General features: G+C 44.3%; 2 protein-coding genes across 2 annotated transcripts in view; one reads left to right on the top strand and one right to left on the bottom strand.

Annotated features, from left to right (window-relative positions):
* LRRC73 (leucine rich repeat containing 73) overlaps positions 1-4355 on the top strand; it is a 347986-nt gene extending 343631 nt beyond the window's left edge. Inside the window, exon 7 of the transcript XR_010086638.1 lies at positions 4344-4355. The gene's annotated coding sequence lies outside the window, so the exon portion shown is untranslated. The remainder of the gene's footprint in view (positions 1-4343) is intronic.
* ABCC10 (ATP binding cassette subfamily C member 10) overlaps positions 1-15451 on the bottom strand; it is a 140611-nt gene that overhangs the window by 54645 nt on the left and 70515 nt on the right. Inside the window, exons 9-10 of the mRNA XM_063441971.1 lie at positions 898-1069; positions 613-711 (exon numbers count right to left, since the gene is read on the bottom strand). Coding sequence (XP_063298041.1) covers positions 613-711; positions 898-1069 — 271 coding nt within the window. The remainder of the gene's footprint in view (positions 1-612; positions 712-897; positions 1070-15451) is intronic.

Below are 15451 nucleotides of genomic sequence, written 5' to 3'. Positions count from 1 at the left end.
ATGGTCTCCCTCAGATCATTTCCTGTAACCTCACACAATATGATCTCCTTCAGATCATCGAATGCATCTTCCAACAATATGATCTCCTTCAGATCATCTAATGCATCTCCCGACAATATGATCTCCCTCAGATCATCTAATGCATCTCCCAACAATATGATCTCCCTCAGATCATTTCCTGTAACCTCACACAATATGATCTCCCTCAGATCATCTAATGCATCTCCCGACAACATAATCTCCCTCAGATCATCTAATGTATCTCCAGACAATATGATCTCCCTTTAGATCATCTAATGTATCTCCAGATAATATGATCTCCCTCAGATAATTTCCTGTAACCTCACACAATATGATCTCCCTCAGATAGTTTATAGTATCTCTAGACAATATGAGCTCCGTCAGATCATCTAATATATTTCTAGACAATATAATCTCCCTCAGATCATCTAATACATCTCTCGACAATATGATCTCGTTCAGATCATCGAATGTATCCCAAGAACACCACAGTCAGCCCTCAGGCATTGACTACTTCCTTCAAAACATCTCCTTTTTACGGGCTATCAAGGTATGTTTAAGTTGAGGGAATTTAATAGGGTACACCGTTACCTGGTATACAGCTCTGGCCAGCGCTACCCGTGCCTTCTGTCCACCACTCAGAGTGACACCATTCTCTCCAACCTCTGTATGATCTCCAGCTGGAAGGATCTGAGAGAACATTGAAAAGTAGATATTAGTATTAAGTCACAATTTCTCCACAGTCCACACTACTACGAAGAACTTTAGATAACTACTGCCATGTCACTCTGTACCCCGAGATTTGCTTCAATATTAGGTCACAGTCTTTATCAAGGCATTAATATGCATCGGATCCCAGGGAATCCTCATACTTACACTTAGGTCATCTGTGAGGGCACATGCTTCCAGCACATCTTGGTACAAACGCCCATTGAAGTCCTTCCCAAACAATATATTATCCCTGATAGTGGCAAACTGGATCCAAGGCTCCTGAGCGGTATAACCAAATCCCAGCTCCTGACTGGAAACAAAGAGTTTCCCACCGATCCTATAACATGACAGACACATTAACAACAACCACCCGCTGATGATGTGAAACATTAATTTATCACCTCCAAAACAGAAACACATCAGAGCCGACTGATCATGTGACACATTTGCTTATTCACTTCAGTTCTGTGACAAAATAGTATCCTCCCGATCATGTGACATGAGTTTAGACTTTTTTTTTACTCAAAGTAACAGGACAGGTCAGATAAAAATATTAATAAGAGAAGGAAGAAAAAAAGAGAACATTTCACATATAGGCACAAATATTTCTCAATTTAATATTTTGGGATAACCTTTTCAAATATTTTTTTTCAAAATTATAAATGATGTCATAAATAAAAAATAGATCCATATATATATATATATATATATATATATATATATATATATAAATTAAAACGTACACACACTATAGTCACTTGAACAACGTTAGCTTAATGAAGCAGTTTTGGTGTTTAGAACATGCCCCTGCAGCCTCACTGCTCAATCCTCTGCCATTTAGGAGTTTAATAACTTTGTTTATGCAGTCCTAGTCACACCTCCCTGCATGTGACTTGCACAGCCTTCCTAAATACTTCCTGTAAAGACTCATTTGATGTTTACACTTCCTTTACTGCAAATTCTGTTTAACCCCTTCAGGACCGGACTGTTTTTGCGATGTTTGTACGTTAAGGACCAGAGCTATTTTAACACTTTTGTGGTGTTTGTGTTTAGCTGTAATTTTCTGCTCTCTCATTTACGGTTCCCATACAAATTATATATTGTTTTTTTCAGGGCAAAAAGGGCTTTCTTTACATACTATTATTTTTATCATGTCATATAATTTAATTTAAAAAAAATAATAAAATATGGTGAACAATTAAAAAAAAAAAAAAAAAGATTTTTACTTTTACCTAAAAAATCTTTTACCGATCTACAAAATCGAATAAAACAAACTGCTAAATAGATTCAAAATTTTGTCCTGAGTTTAAAAACACCCAATGTTTACGTGTTTTTTTGCTTTTATTTGCAAGTTATAGGGCTATAAGTACAAGTAGGAAATTGTGGTTTCAAAATGTACATTTTTCAAATGTATAAATAGTGACATTGTAACACTGTTATGTCATAAATCTCCAAAAAAAACACCCCACATGTATATGTGTTTCTTAAACTAGATAACCCAGGGTATTCATCTAAGAATATTTTGATACTTTCTATGCAGCCATTTTACCACAAACCTTTGCCAAACTTTGCATAGGTAGTGTGGCGAAACCGACCTCGCCACTGGGCATTGGAGAAGACTGATTGCCAGCCTCCTGCCATGTGACTATGGCCCCTCCTGCCATGTGACTATGGCCCCTTTAAAGACATTATATGGGCTTATTGGATTTTGAAACAATTTTTCTGCCCCTTTGAATACATGAGAAGGTGTGCCCCTCCCCCGTTTCCTGTCTATTGTTCTCCAGCAGGGCGTTGTCCCAGGGAACTTGTTACTATGGTTTAACCCCATGACGATTTGACTGTGTTTGTGGTATCTGAGTGCTGTTCGGATATAGTGAGCGCTCAGATCCAAGCTATCTGGGGGTTCTGTTAAGTATAATAGGAATTATGTATTTTTATGTGTTTTTACTGTTGTTGTGAATTGAGCTATTTTCTGTATGCTGGAGGTAATTGGCTTACCACACCCAAGCCATGCTTGCAGGTGGTCACAAAGGGATTTCCAACTAACGTTTGACCCACTGGACCAATTTGTATGATTTTGGCGTATGTTTGTATTTGGAGTATGCCGATTCTGAAAATGTATGTGAATGTGATGTATACTTTTAGAGTTATGAATATTGTGTGAAACTGTGTATTTTCCTGCCTGTGATAATTACGTTAGACCATTGTGTTCAGTAATTATATCACAGGCAGAGGGGAGGATTTTGTGTGGGAGTGTCTGAGTGTATTGTACGTATTGATTGGTTGTTCTGCAAAACCCTGTGGGCAGTACTATGTTTGTAGAATGTGAATAAAAAAGGGTGTATGTGCCAGTATAGTCAGTTCTACTTCACCCTCAATTTGGAGTGCCGTCTCTTATTGGGGAAATCTGCTACAAGGGATTGCTATGCTTGTCATACTCCCTTGCTAAATCACTACTAAGCTCTTGTAAGAGCTTGTTCCTGCATTGCTCTCTGGAGGAGTCTACGTGGTTATGGTGTCTGCTGCAGTGCTTGGAGTCCTCAGGAAGCGATAGGAGCATCCTTCAACGGAGGTAACCAGTCCGGGTGCCAGGTGATCCGTTACAGGAAGTTTATTTTTTTCACATACATTGCAATTCAGGTATAAATTCACAGATTCTGTTAGGTGTCACTACCAAACAACACCCCAATATGTGTTCAGCAACATCTCTCGAGTACAGGGATACCCCCCATGTATAGGTGTGTCGGGTTGTTGGGGGGCTAAAAGGCCACATTTTGCAGGTGCACATATCAGTTTCCCAGCTTGGAATTGTTTTTATTTATTTTTTTTAATTCTTTATTTTTCGTGCATTTATGCTGAACAAGTATGCGAGTGGTGCCCCAAAGGCATTCCATTCGCTATAGTAGTATACAATCATTACAATAGGGCATGGTAAGAACATGTGCACATTTTTGTTTTAATAAAGCGGTCATAAGCGATGGTTAGGCAATAGCGTAGTGGAAAAATGGGAACAACCTATATTGTAGGCTAGTCTTTGCTGCAGTGCGACCTCAGTCTGTAACTGTAGTGTGTGTGTCACATACTTATGCCTATGTGGTGAATGCGGGTGGCAAGATAGTTTGTGTGATGGCTGGCGGGTGCAGCAAAAGACACCAGGTGTTACTATGCGGTAGGCCAGTATATGTCTTGAGCTTATATATAGCAGAGTGATCCCGGTATATTTGGATGCGCCACTTACTGCAGTAGTAGGGTATGATTACCCAATCGCTGCCTCTTCGCTCGCTCCCCCGCAGCTACCCAAGGCCGGGGTGGGGAGGGGGGGAAGGAGCCCCGTGGGTTTCAACGTGTATATGAGCGTGTATTAAGGTAGGGGAGGTGACTGTAAGTGCGCTCACTTAATTAAGCTGTAGTATTCTAACAATTGGGGAATAGCAGTAAATACAGCAATAAATTCAACAGTAAAACAATAAGAGATACATCTATGAACCAATCAAAACAAAAGAAAGGAAAAAAGTCATCTGGGAGGCAGTGGTGACTCCCAGCAGATCACATTGCCACGCTGCCGTAGCCGAGTGCCATTCAGTCCCGGTTAATGTGGACTGCGTGGGAAGGGTCTCCCGAGCCTTCTCAAGTGCCAGTTTCCTCAGAGGGGGCCTGTCTAGGTCGTCGTGGCACAAATGTCTTGGTGCGCTCTGGGTCCCATCTGTGTGGCTGGGTCGGGTTCTCCCGGGGTGTCGGTCCAGGTGTGGCCTCTTGGGATATTCCCAGGACGTGCTGCAAGTCTCTTGCGTTTTGAAGCGAGTGGACCACAAATTTGTCTTCGCCCTTCAGGACTATAAGTGATCTGTCAAGGCGCCATCTATATTTAATGTCCTTTTTCCTGAGGAGGGCAGTGAAGGGTTTAACCCCTTAAGGACCAAACTTCTGGAATAAAAGGGAATCATGACGTGTCACACATGTCGTGTGTCCTTAAGGGGTTAAACGATCCCCGCCATGCTAGTGTGCCGCCTGTTAGGTCCGCAAAGAAGGTTAAAGAGTGGCCTTGACCTGGGGTCTGTTTTTAAGCGCTGCTTGGAGTGTGGCCTTATCTTTACGGTGGTGGAAGCGGACTATAAGGTCACGAGTGGCGGTGGTCAGGGCTCTAGCCGGTTTCGGGACCCTGAATACAGACTCGATGGGGATAGCCTTGGACTGTTTTGGCGTGAGTAGCTCTGTCAGGAGTCTGCGGACATAATGCGGCAGCTCCTCCGCTGGTATATCTTCCGGCAGCCCCCGTACCTTTATATTTGTGGCTCTGCGCTCCTCTTCGGCAGCGGCGAACCGCCGGTCATAGTCTTCTGTTTTGCGCTGTAGGGCGGTGATCTCTGCTTGCATTGCAGTGATGTGCGCATCTCGTGCCGCAGAGGCATCCTCCAGGGTTCCCAGCCTTCCAGTCATGCCCTGTAGTTCAGTGCTTAGGCCATGTCCGCCTGTAGGGTGGTCTGGAGGCCTGCCAGCAGCGTTTTAAGCACAGAGGTGGTCACCGGAGCGTTGTCCGGGTCCGGAGGCTTGGTCCCCGGATTAGGCAGGTGTGCAGTAGTCGGCATGTCTTCTTCCTGGTAGAAGTCGTCCGAGTAGTCGGAGTATGTGTCCGCGTGGTCGGCCATTTTGGGCCTTGCCGCCTCCCGAGCTTGTCTCCACAGGGCCCCAATGTCTTGGCTCTGTCTCGGCTGGTCGGGCTTCGCTTTCTTTGTTTTGCGCCCCATACCGGTTTCGCCGTCTTTTGCTGTCACTTATGGTATTTTGGGGGGTGATATTGAGGGCTGTAATAGCTAAAGGTTCGCCGTTTTCACGGGAGCTTCAGCTTCATGCGACTTCTCCGCTTCGTGGCTTGGCTCCGTCCCCCCAGCTTGGAATTTTGACATGTAGTCAACCTGCATGCATGTCCTATTTGGGCCATTTTTGACGCCGGCCAATGTATTTTATCCCATCAAACCATATATTTTTGAAAAGTAGACACTCTAGGGTATTTCACATGGTGGTATTTTAACACTTTCCATGCACTAATTCTACCACCAGGCTTTGTCAAACATTGAGGTAGTAATTTTTTTTCTGATTTTTTCACACACGTTGTACTTTAGGCATGAATTAAAGGACTACTCTAGTGCCAGGAAAGCATACTCGTTTTCCTGGCACTAGAGTGCCCTGAGGGTGCCCCCACCCTCAGGGACCCACTCCCGCCCGGCTCTGGAAAGGGGAAAAGGGTAAAAACGTACCTTTTTCCAGCGCTGGGCGGGGAGCTCTCCTCCTCCTCTCCGCCTCCGTTCCTCCCCGTCGGCTGAATGCGCACGCGCGGCAAGAGCTGCGCGTGCATTCAGCCGGTCACATAGGAAAGCATTCATAATGCTTTCCTATGGACGCTTGCGTGCTCTCACTGTGATTTTCACAGTGAGAATCACGCAAGCGCCTCTAGCGGCTGTCAATGAGACAGCCACTAGAGGAAATAGGGGAAGGCTTAACTAATTGATAAACATAGCAGTTTCTCTGAAACTGCTATGTTTATAAAAAAATTAGTTAACCCTAGCTGGACCTGGCACCCAGACCACTTCATTAAGCTGAAGTGGTCTGGGTGCCTAGAGTGGTCCTTTAACAGATCCTGTTATGTGTCACTGCCAAACAACACCCCAATATGTGTTCAGTAACATCTCCCGAGTACAGGGATACCCCCCATGCAAATGGTTCTTTGGGGGCTAAAAGGCCATGTTTGGCAGGTGCGCTCATCAGTTTCCCAACTTGGAATTTTGACATGTAATCAACCTGCTGTCATGTCCCATTTGAGCCAATGTATTTACCCCCATCAAACCATATATTTTTGAAAAGAAGACAACCTAGGGTATTTTAAATGGTGGTATTTTAACACTTTTCATGCACTGAATTCTACCACCAGCCTTTGTCAAACTTTTGGGTAGTAATCTTTTTTTGGTTCTTTGTCTCACACATTATACTTTAGGCATGATTTAACAGATCCTGTTATGTGTCACTGCCAAACAACACGCCAATATGTTCAGCAACATCTCTCGAGTACAGTGATACCCCCCATGTATAGGGTTGCTGGGTTGTTTGGGGGCCAAATGGCAACAATCAGAACTTGTACATGTCAGTTTTTCAACCTTTATATATAGGTATGCTTGGTCGATCTTCATTTTGACATATTTTTGCACCCCCCAGTTAATGTTACCATCATGAAAGTATATATAGTATATATTTTTTATAAAGTATAGATCAAAGGTTATATAAGTTTTGACTTCTTTCCCCCAACCATTTTACACCCCCCAAAATACAAAGAAAGTGTAGTGGTAATTGTTTTAATTCTGGTTTTTATGCACATGTCATCTGGTTTTGGCCAGCTGGTTATGTGTTACCGCCAGAAAACTTGTTAGGCCAAATGTGCAGGTAGCAAATGTACATTTAGCAGCAATCTTTAAACGGAGTCCTGCAAATAGAATCTAACTGGAGATTTGGGGGAAGGAAACTGACTAACAAAAAATGGCTGCTTTCCAAAGAAACAAATAATAAAATAAAAATTCAGGAACACTTCTTACAACTGTTCTGTGTGGTACAGCTTGAAACATGTTCCTACACACAGTCCTGGTTTCGAAGGGCAATCAGGACAGTGAAACGGGGTGTCTGTCCTTTTCCCGTTTTTAAAACAGACCCGGCAACGTTTCTGGGGGGTTTTTTTTCTAGCAGTTGGCGGTAACTTAAAAATAAAATGTCTGGACTCAGCTTGCACCGTTGTTGGAACTTGTCCATCTCCATAAATTGTTAAAGAAATTATTTTCAACTGAAATTGGAGAAAGGTGATTTTTCCCTGGATTAATTTTTTTAAAAAGCAAAACTGAGTTGTGGGTTGCTATTTGCATCAGATAGATAGCCACCTTTTTATACCATGCTTTGATTTTTCGTAAAATAAGATATGGCTGCATCAGCTGATCAGCCAAATCCACACCCCCCATGTACTTATTATACGCCCTCATGCAAACCGGTTTGGACTCTACTCTGCCCCGGACAGAGACGTCTGACATGCGTTCGTCATGGATGGTGGTGAGCATGTGGACATCCTTCCTGTCCCTAAATTTTAGTGCAAGCACCTCAGCTTTCCGAAGTGCTTTACATTCGCCTTTTTTTAATTTTGCCTCTATGAGAGATCGTGGAAAGTCTTTGGAATTTTTTCTGGCAGTGCCGCAGGCCAGTGTCTGTAAAGCATAAAGTGTTTTAAATAGACGGACACTACTATAAAAATGATCCACATAAAGGTGGTAACCTTTATTAAACAAGAGGTTTAGTAGGTCCCACACAAGTTTCCCATTTGTCCCCAGGGAGTCAGGACAGTCAGGAGGGTCCAGTTGACCATCTTTCCCCACATATACACAAAAGGCAAATGTGTATCCACTTTCGCTCTCGCACAGTTTGTACAGTTTTATGCCATACCTAGAGCGCTTTGAGGGGATGTATTGTCTGAACCCTAATCTCCCTTTGTATTTCATTAGAGATTCATCTATGGATAAATTTTAATATACCAAAGTGTGCACACTTTAACAATGAGGTGAAAATATGCTCGACACTTATGTGAAGGATCCCCTTAACCCTCACTACCACATATAACTGTACACACAAAGATATAGGTGGAGCTTCAGAGTACCTGGTTATAACAGGAATGCACTTGGTTACAATCTTAACCAGAGATCTGTAAATAATATATAGCACAAATATAGTGCAGACGGTCTGTACAATTTCAATATAAATAAGGACGTGATAATTCACAACTCACATGTTTTAGAGCCAATTGATCACCTGACTCTAGTGTATAATGCTTCAGGATCTTTTAAGGGCGATCCACTGCCCCCTTGCCTCCTTCTGGTCTCCTCCACCTTCAAATTCTCTGTTAAGAATGGACAGGAAACTCCAGTAGAAAAAGGATACACTTTTATTGAAGATAAAAAAAAAATATAAAAAAAAAAATAAAATAATAAAAATGATCAATTTGATCCAAAATACTAGTATAATATAAAATCTAAAATAAGTCCAATGTCCAAAATGCGTTTTGCCATTTACTGGCTTCTTCAGTTGTATTATTTACAGATCTCTGGTTAAGATTGTAACCAAGTGCATTCATGTTATAACCAGGTACTCTGAAGCTCCACTTTTATCTTTATGGATACATTTTGTTGGGGGGTATGAACATCCGAAAATTTGTCCTGAAAATGGTCTAGCAGTGGGCGTATTTTATAAAGCCTATCGTATTGGGGGTGATCTCTAGGGTGACAGAGGGTATTGTCACTGAAATGTAAAAATCTCAGCAGTAACTCGTATCTGGCTCTAGGCATGGTTTGGGAGAATACTGGACTCGACATTATTGGGTTGGTGCTCCAGTATGAGCGAATCGATGGCTTTTTTATAATCCCCATGAGCATTGTGAGAGCCCAGAATTTTTTAAGCTCTGGGACATCTGTGGGATGCCAGTCATGCTCCCTGGCTGTATAGCTACCTGGATTGTTGTCAATAAATTGGGTAGCATACAAGGTAGTCTGGGAAGCAATCTCCTCCCAGATGGTATCCCCTAAAAAATAGTTCTACATACTGCATTGGGGAGAAGCCATCCACATTAACATTAATGCCTGCGTTGGCACTAAAAGGGGGGACGTTGGGCTCGGCTAACTGTGGAGGTACCCAGTCCTCCTCCACATTTGGCATAGCAGAGGAAGCACAGCTTCTTTCTTCAGCCGGCTCACACACAGATGACATGTCGTCTTGACTAGACATGTCAGAAAACTGACCTGGGTCACACGACTAAAACAAATTACAAACACACAAATTTTCTTTATACTTTTTTTTTTTTTTTTACTAAAGCAGACTAAACAGCAATTCCTAAACTAACTCCTGTCACAAAAATCTAATGGAGATTTGGGGGAAGGAAACTGAAAGACCAAGACACAGATTTTTTAAACAAATGTAACCTTTTAAGGGCAAAAAAAAAATACAGCCAGTACAAATGCACTGCTGAAACAGATCTGGCAGGGAAGGGGTTAAAAGTTAATAAAATACTGATACTTTCTGATGGTCACTGAACACTGCTGCAACAAACTATCACCATCTCTGTCTCTCTCGCCTCACAAAACGCTACAGAGGAGAGAGGGGCAGAGATCACTGTCAAAGTGAGTGTTTGTAACACCCACTTTGACAGCAGCCAATTGTGAGCGATCGCGGACCGCTCACACGCCGCAATTGACTGTTACGATCTGCCTGGGATGTCTGGCAGATAGTTATAGGGCTATACCGGCGGGAGCGATCTTTGATCGCTTCCCGCAGCCTGTTTTTTGCTATGGCGGTTCAGGACCGTCAGCGGTTCAAACGCACGTTTTACAGCTGACGGTCCTGAACCGTCAGCGGTCCTGAAGGGGTAAATTCAGAATTACATAGCTGAAAAGAGACTTGCGTCCATCAAGTTCAGCCTTCCTCACATGTGTTTTTGCTGTTGATCCAAAAGAAGGCAAAAAAACCCAGTCTGAAGCGCTTCCAATTTTTCAACAAATTAGGAAAAAAATTCCTCTTGACCCCAAAATGGCAGACAGATACCTCCTTGGATCAAGCAGCTATTACCCAACTGTGACAAACTCCTCTTGCCAAGTGAGTTTGCCACAAGCTCCTGGAGGAGCCTGCTTGCCAGCCTCCTGCCCACAGACTATGGACCCTATAAAATGTAATATAAAAGTCTCTGTTCGTGTATTTGGGCTATATGCTTCAGGAACTGAACAGCCACACGGACCGGAGACCACCTTGGAGCTTGTTAAGCCTAATTAATACTTTGTAGCAATTTCCAATGCAGTGTTCTACGTGTTCGTCTGGGTGGCCGCATTTTCTATGGATGACCACGAGGTGGCGGCCATCTTGTTCGCATGAACACAGGCAGCGGTGTTTGGTCGTTGAGTTCATGGAACTATTTTCGGACACTGAAATTCCTGAACACTGCTGGACTTCCATGATCGCCTGGGTTCGGTTCTACTACAAGAAAGGCCCTGTTCGGTGGAAACGTTCCCACAAACAAGGGGAACAAGCTCCAGGGTAAGAACATTGAATATGTTCGGTAGTTTGTTCAGTTTTTAAACAACTGAACTAGACCGACCGCAAGCCCTGATTCTCTGGAACTGTTTTGGGCATGGTAACATGAGTGTGGTCGGTCAAATTATGACTTCCAGGAAATTCCTGAACCCCTAAATTGATCTGGGTGACCCAGATTGGGGCTATTAGGCGTTGTTACTTTTGTGATGTTGTAGCGGAACGCAGTAAGCCTGTCCTGCAAAATGCCTGTGTGACTGTAATTGTTATATTTTTACCTACCGTATATACTCGAGTATAAGCCGACCCGAATATAAGCCGAGGCCCCTAATTTTATCCAAAAAAACTGGGAAAACTTATTGACTCGAGTATAAGACTAGGGTGGGAAATGCAGCAGCTACTGGTAAATTTCTAAATAAAATTAGATCCTAAAAAAAATATATTAATTGAATATTTATTTACAGTGTGTGTATAATGAATGCAGTGTGTGCGTATGTGTGTGTGTATGAGTGCAGCGTGTGTGTGTATGAGTGCAGCGTGTGTGTATATGAATGCAGTGTGTGTGTGCATGAATGCAGTGTGTGTGTGTATGAATGCAGTGTGTGAATGCAGTGTGTGCAGGGCCGGTGCAAGGATATTTGCCGCCGTAGGCAAAAAAAATTTTGCCGCCCCCTCCCCCCCCCATATGTCCTGACTTCCCCTCCTCCTCCCTCAGTGGTCCTTACCCCACAGTGGTCCTTATACCCCCCTCCCTCCCATAGTGGTCCTTATACCCCCCCCCTCCCATAGTGGTCCTTATACCCCCCCTCCCTCCCATAGTGGTCCTTATACCCCCCCTCCCTCCCATAGTGGTCCTTATACCCCCCCTCCCTCCAATAGCGGTCCTTATCCCCCCCCCCTCCCTCCCATAGTGGTCCTTATAACCCCCCCCCCCCCCTCCCATAGTGGTCCTTATCCCCCTTTTTTTTGTTATTAATTTTTTTTATTATTATTATTTTTTTTTATTTTATTTATATATTTATTTTTTTTCGTCCCCCCTCCCTGCTTGATATATGGCAGGGAGGGGGGCTCCTTCCCTGGTGGTCCAGTGGCATTGGCAGTTCAGTGGGGGGGAGAGGGGGTCTGGCAGAGCTGTAACTTACCTGTTCTGCAGCTCCTGTCAGCTCTCTCCTCCTCTGCGCCGTCCGTGCAGCTCCCTCTGTCAGCTCCCAGTGTAAGTCTCGCGAGAGCCGCGGCTCTCGCGAGACTTACACTGGGAGCTGACCGAGGTGCTGAACGGACGGCGCAGAGGAGGAGAGAGCTGACAGGAGCTGCAGAACAGGTAAGTTACAGCTCTGCCAGCCCCCCTCTCCCCCGGTCTGTATTATGGCAATGCAAATTGCCATAATACAGACAGTGACTCGAGTATAAGCCGAGTTGGGGTTTTTCAGCCCAAAAAATGGGCTGAAAAACTCGGCTTATACTCGAGTATATACGGTATGTTGAAATTGCTATTCGCCTATTTAATATGTGAATTATATGTTATTCGGTAGTTTCCATCCGTATTATATACTTATGGAAACTACCGAACGGAGAGACCACCCCGGAGAGAAGTGTGCCAGCAATTAAGGTTCACATTCTCTCCAAACCGCAAGTTAACCGGCTCATTAACAGTGTGTCTGGGTGGCCGCCATTCGGCATGCGTACACGTGGCGGCGGCCATCTTACGCATGAAAATCTCAGCGGTGTTTTGTCGTCGAGTGTCTGGAACTCAAATCGGACACTCAAACAACCAAACACCGCTGAGACCTCCAGAGCTCCGTAACTGCCGAACGGAGAGACTTAACGAATCCCCATTCGGTAGTTACAAAGTACCGAATGAGCGAATCACTATCTAGGTGAATTAAAGTATGGATGGCAGTTATAAATGTCTGTTTTAACTGCCGAACGGAGACCGACCGCAGGGCCCATTCTCATGGAACCCTTTTCGGATACCAAATCGTGTGCGGTCGGTCAAACTTCACCTTCCTGTAACTGCCGAACCACTGGTCCGATCTGGGTGAATTTTGGATATTATATTCACCCAGATCAGGGCTACCTAGTGGTACCCTAATATTAAGGATATGTGATGGTTTAGGGGTACATCCAAGTTTGGGGTAAAGTACTGTACAAGTTAAGGGGATTATGACTCACTCTGAGGGGAGGAGATGTGTGGGAGGTAACAAGAATGGTATTGGTTACTGTCATAATTACTGTAGTTCCCTCCCTTGCATGGGAGCAGGCTTTATAAGAAACCTTGGAATAAACGATAGTCAGTTCTACTCCTGAAACTGTGTGTCGTCCAGTTATTGGGAGTGCTGTGGGGATTTCGCTGTACCTTTTTACCTGCTGGAAACTCTGCTGTGGATTTACTAATGACTTGTTCCTGAGCCTTCCTTGGATCTAAAGTGGAGAATAGCTGCGAGAAATCAGCTCTCCGCTACAGATGTTTTATGTATTTTCAATGTACTTTTGGGGTGTTTGGGAAATGTGTGTTTTTTGTACCTGGAGATAATTGAGTTTAAATATCTCCCAGGCACAGGGGAAGGATTATCTTATTATGCAGTGTCCTGGATCTGAGAGCCAATGTAATTGTGTATTTGTTTCTACTGTGGTTTACTCTCTGGTCCAGAGGGGAGTGCCCCTTGCATGGGGACCTACATATAAGGCCACTTGTGGCTGCCAATAAAGGTATTCCAGCTTGTACTTACAGAACTATGTGTCGTCTGGTTACTGGGAGGAGAAAGGGCTATTCTTTAATCACTGTTCCAGTGTGGAGGATTCAACGGTGAAAGCCCTTGTAAGGACTAGAGTTTGCAGGACTAAGTGTCGTCCAGTGCCTGGGGGTGTCTAGAGCGAACTCCCCATTCGGCTCCAGGAGGGAGCGGTTCCAGGACTAGAGCTAACAGGACTTCCACTTACAATACTTCCCCTAACTTCACTCCCTCTGCTGTTTTATGTTCATTCGCACCCGCTACAACAGAAGAGGTTTCTGCTCTGCTCCAGTCCTCCCGCCCCACCACCTGCTCCCTAGATCCAATTCCCACGCATCTCATCCGCACTATGTCTTCTTCTCTTTCTCTACCTCTCAATCTCTCTCTCTCCTCTGGTATATTTCCATCGCCCTTCAAGCATGTAACTATAACCCCAATTCTAAAGAAGCCCAACCTTGACCCTAACTTCCCATCCAACTACCATCCTATCTCGCTACTGCCTTTTGCGTCCAAGATCCTTGAAAGAGTTGTGTATGCTAGACCCGCTTCAGTCTGGTTTGCGCGGTAAGCACTCTGTGGAAACGGCACTGACCAAAAGTATCCAATGATCTACTCGCTGCAAAATCTCATGGTCACTACTCTATCCTAATTCTCCTTGACCTTTCTGCAGCTTTTGACACTGTTGATCATCAACAGCTTCTTGTCATCCTCAGCAATATCGTTCTACAAGATATTGCTCTCTCCTGGTGCTCCTCCTACCTCTCCCAGCGCTCTTTCAGCGTTTCTTTCTCTGACTCTGCTTCTTCTCCCCAACTCCTCTCTGTTGGTGTCCCCCAAGGTTCAGTCATTGGTCCCCTACTGTTCTTTAGCTATACTGCCTCCCTTGGTAAACTCATTAGCTCCTTTGGCTTCCAATATCATTTCTATGCGGGTGACACGCAAATCTATCTGTCCTCTTCTGATCTCTCCCCGTCCTTTTTGACTCGTGTCTCTGACTGCCTCTCTGCTATTTCTAACTGGATGGCTGCCTACTTCCTTAAACTCAACCAAAACGGAAATTCTGGTCTTTCCTCCCTCAAGTGTTGCAACTCCTTCGTCTGTCTCCCTCCAAGTTAGGGGTGCTACCATCAGCTCCACCACGCAGGCTTGCTGCGTAGGTGTTCTCTTTGAATCCAACCTCTCCTGCACGCCTCATGTTTAGTCTATCGCTAAATTCTGCTGCTTCCATCTCAAAAACATTGCACGCATCCAACCCTACTTAACGCCAGATGCGACTAAGGTGCTGCTCCATTCCATTGTTCTTTCTCGCCTTGACTACTGTAATCCACTTCTCAGTGGTCTTACATGCTCTCAGCTTGCGCTGTTACAGTCCACAATGAATGTCTGGGGCAAGGCTCATCTTCCTGTCCACCCGCACCTCACCCTTCTGTCAGTCCCTACATTGGCTTCCTGTAAGATATAGGGCTCAATCTAAAATTCTGGTTCTTGTTTTCAAATCTCTACATAATGCTGCTCCCACCTATTCCTCCACCCTAATACACAAGTATGTCCGGTCTAGGCCCTTATGCTCTGCTGAAGACTTACGTCTATCTTCTGTCCGTACTCCCACCTCTGATGCTCGCCTTCAAGACTTTTCGAGGGCTGCACCGTTCCTGTGCAACTCACTTCCCTCCTTCGTTAGATGCTCTCCACTCCTTCATAAAATCATTATCAACCCACTTCTTCATAAAAGCGTATCAATTAATCTCTTAATAGCTCCCGACTGATTCCTCTCTTGCAACTGTCATTAGTCTAATACTATCCTTACCTTTTGTGTCACTTTACCCCACTCCTTCTAGCATGTAAGCTCATTGAGCAGGGCCCTCAACCCCTCTGTTCCTGTGTGTCCAACT

The sequence above is a fragment of the Pelobates fuscus genome, chromosome 2, assembly GCF_036172605.1.
Source record: "Pelobates fuscus isolate aPelFus1 chromosome 2, aPelFus1.pri, whole genome shotgun sequence".
Lineage (NCBI taxonomy): Eukaryota > Metazoa > Chordata > Amphibia > Anura > Pelobatidae > Pelobates > Pelobates fuscus.
This window is presented reverse-complemented; position numbering and strand designations above follow the sequence as displayed.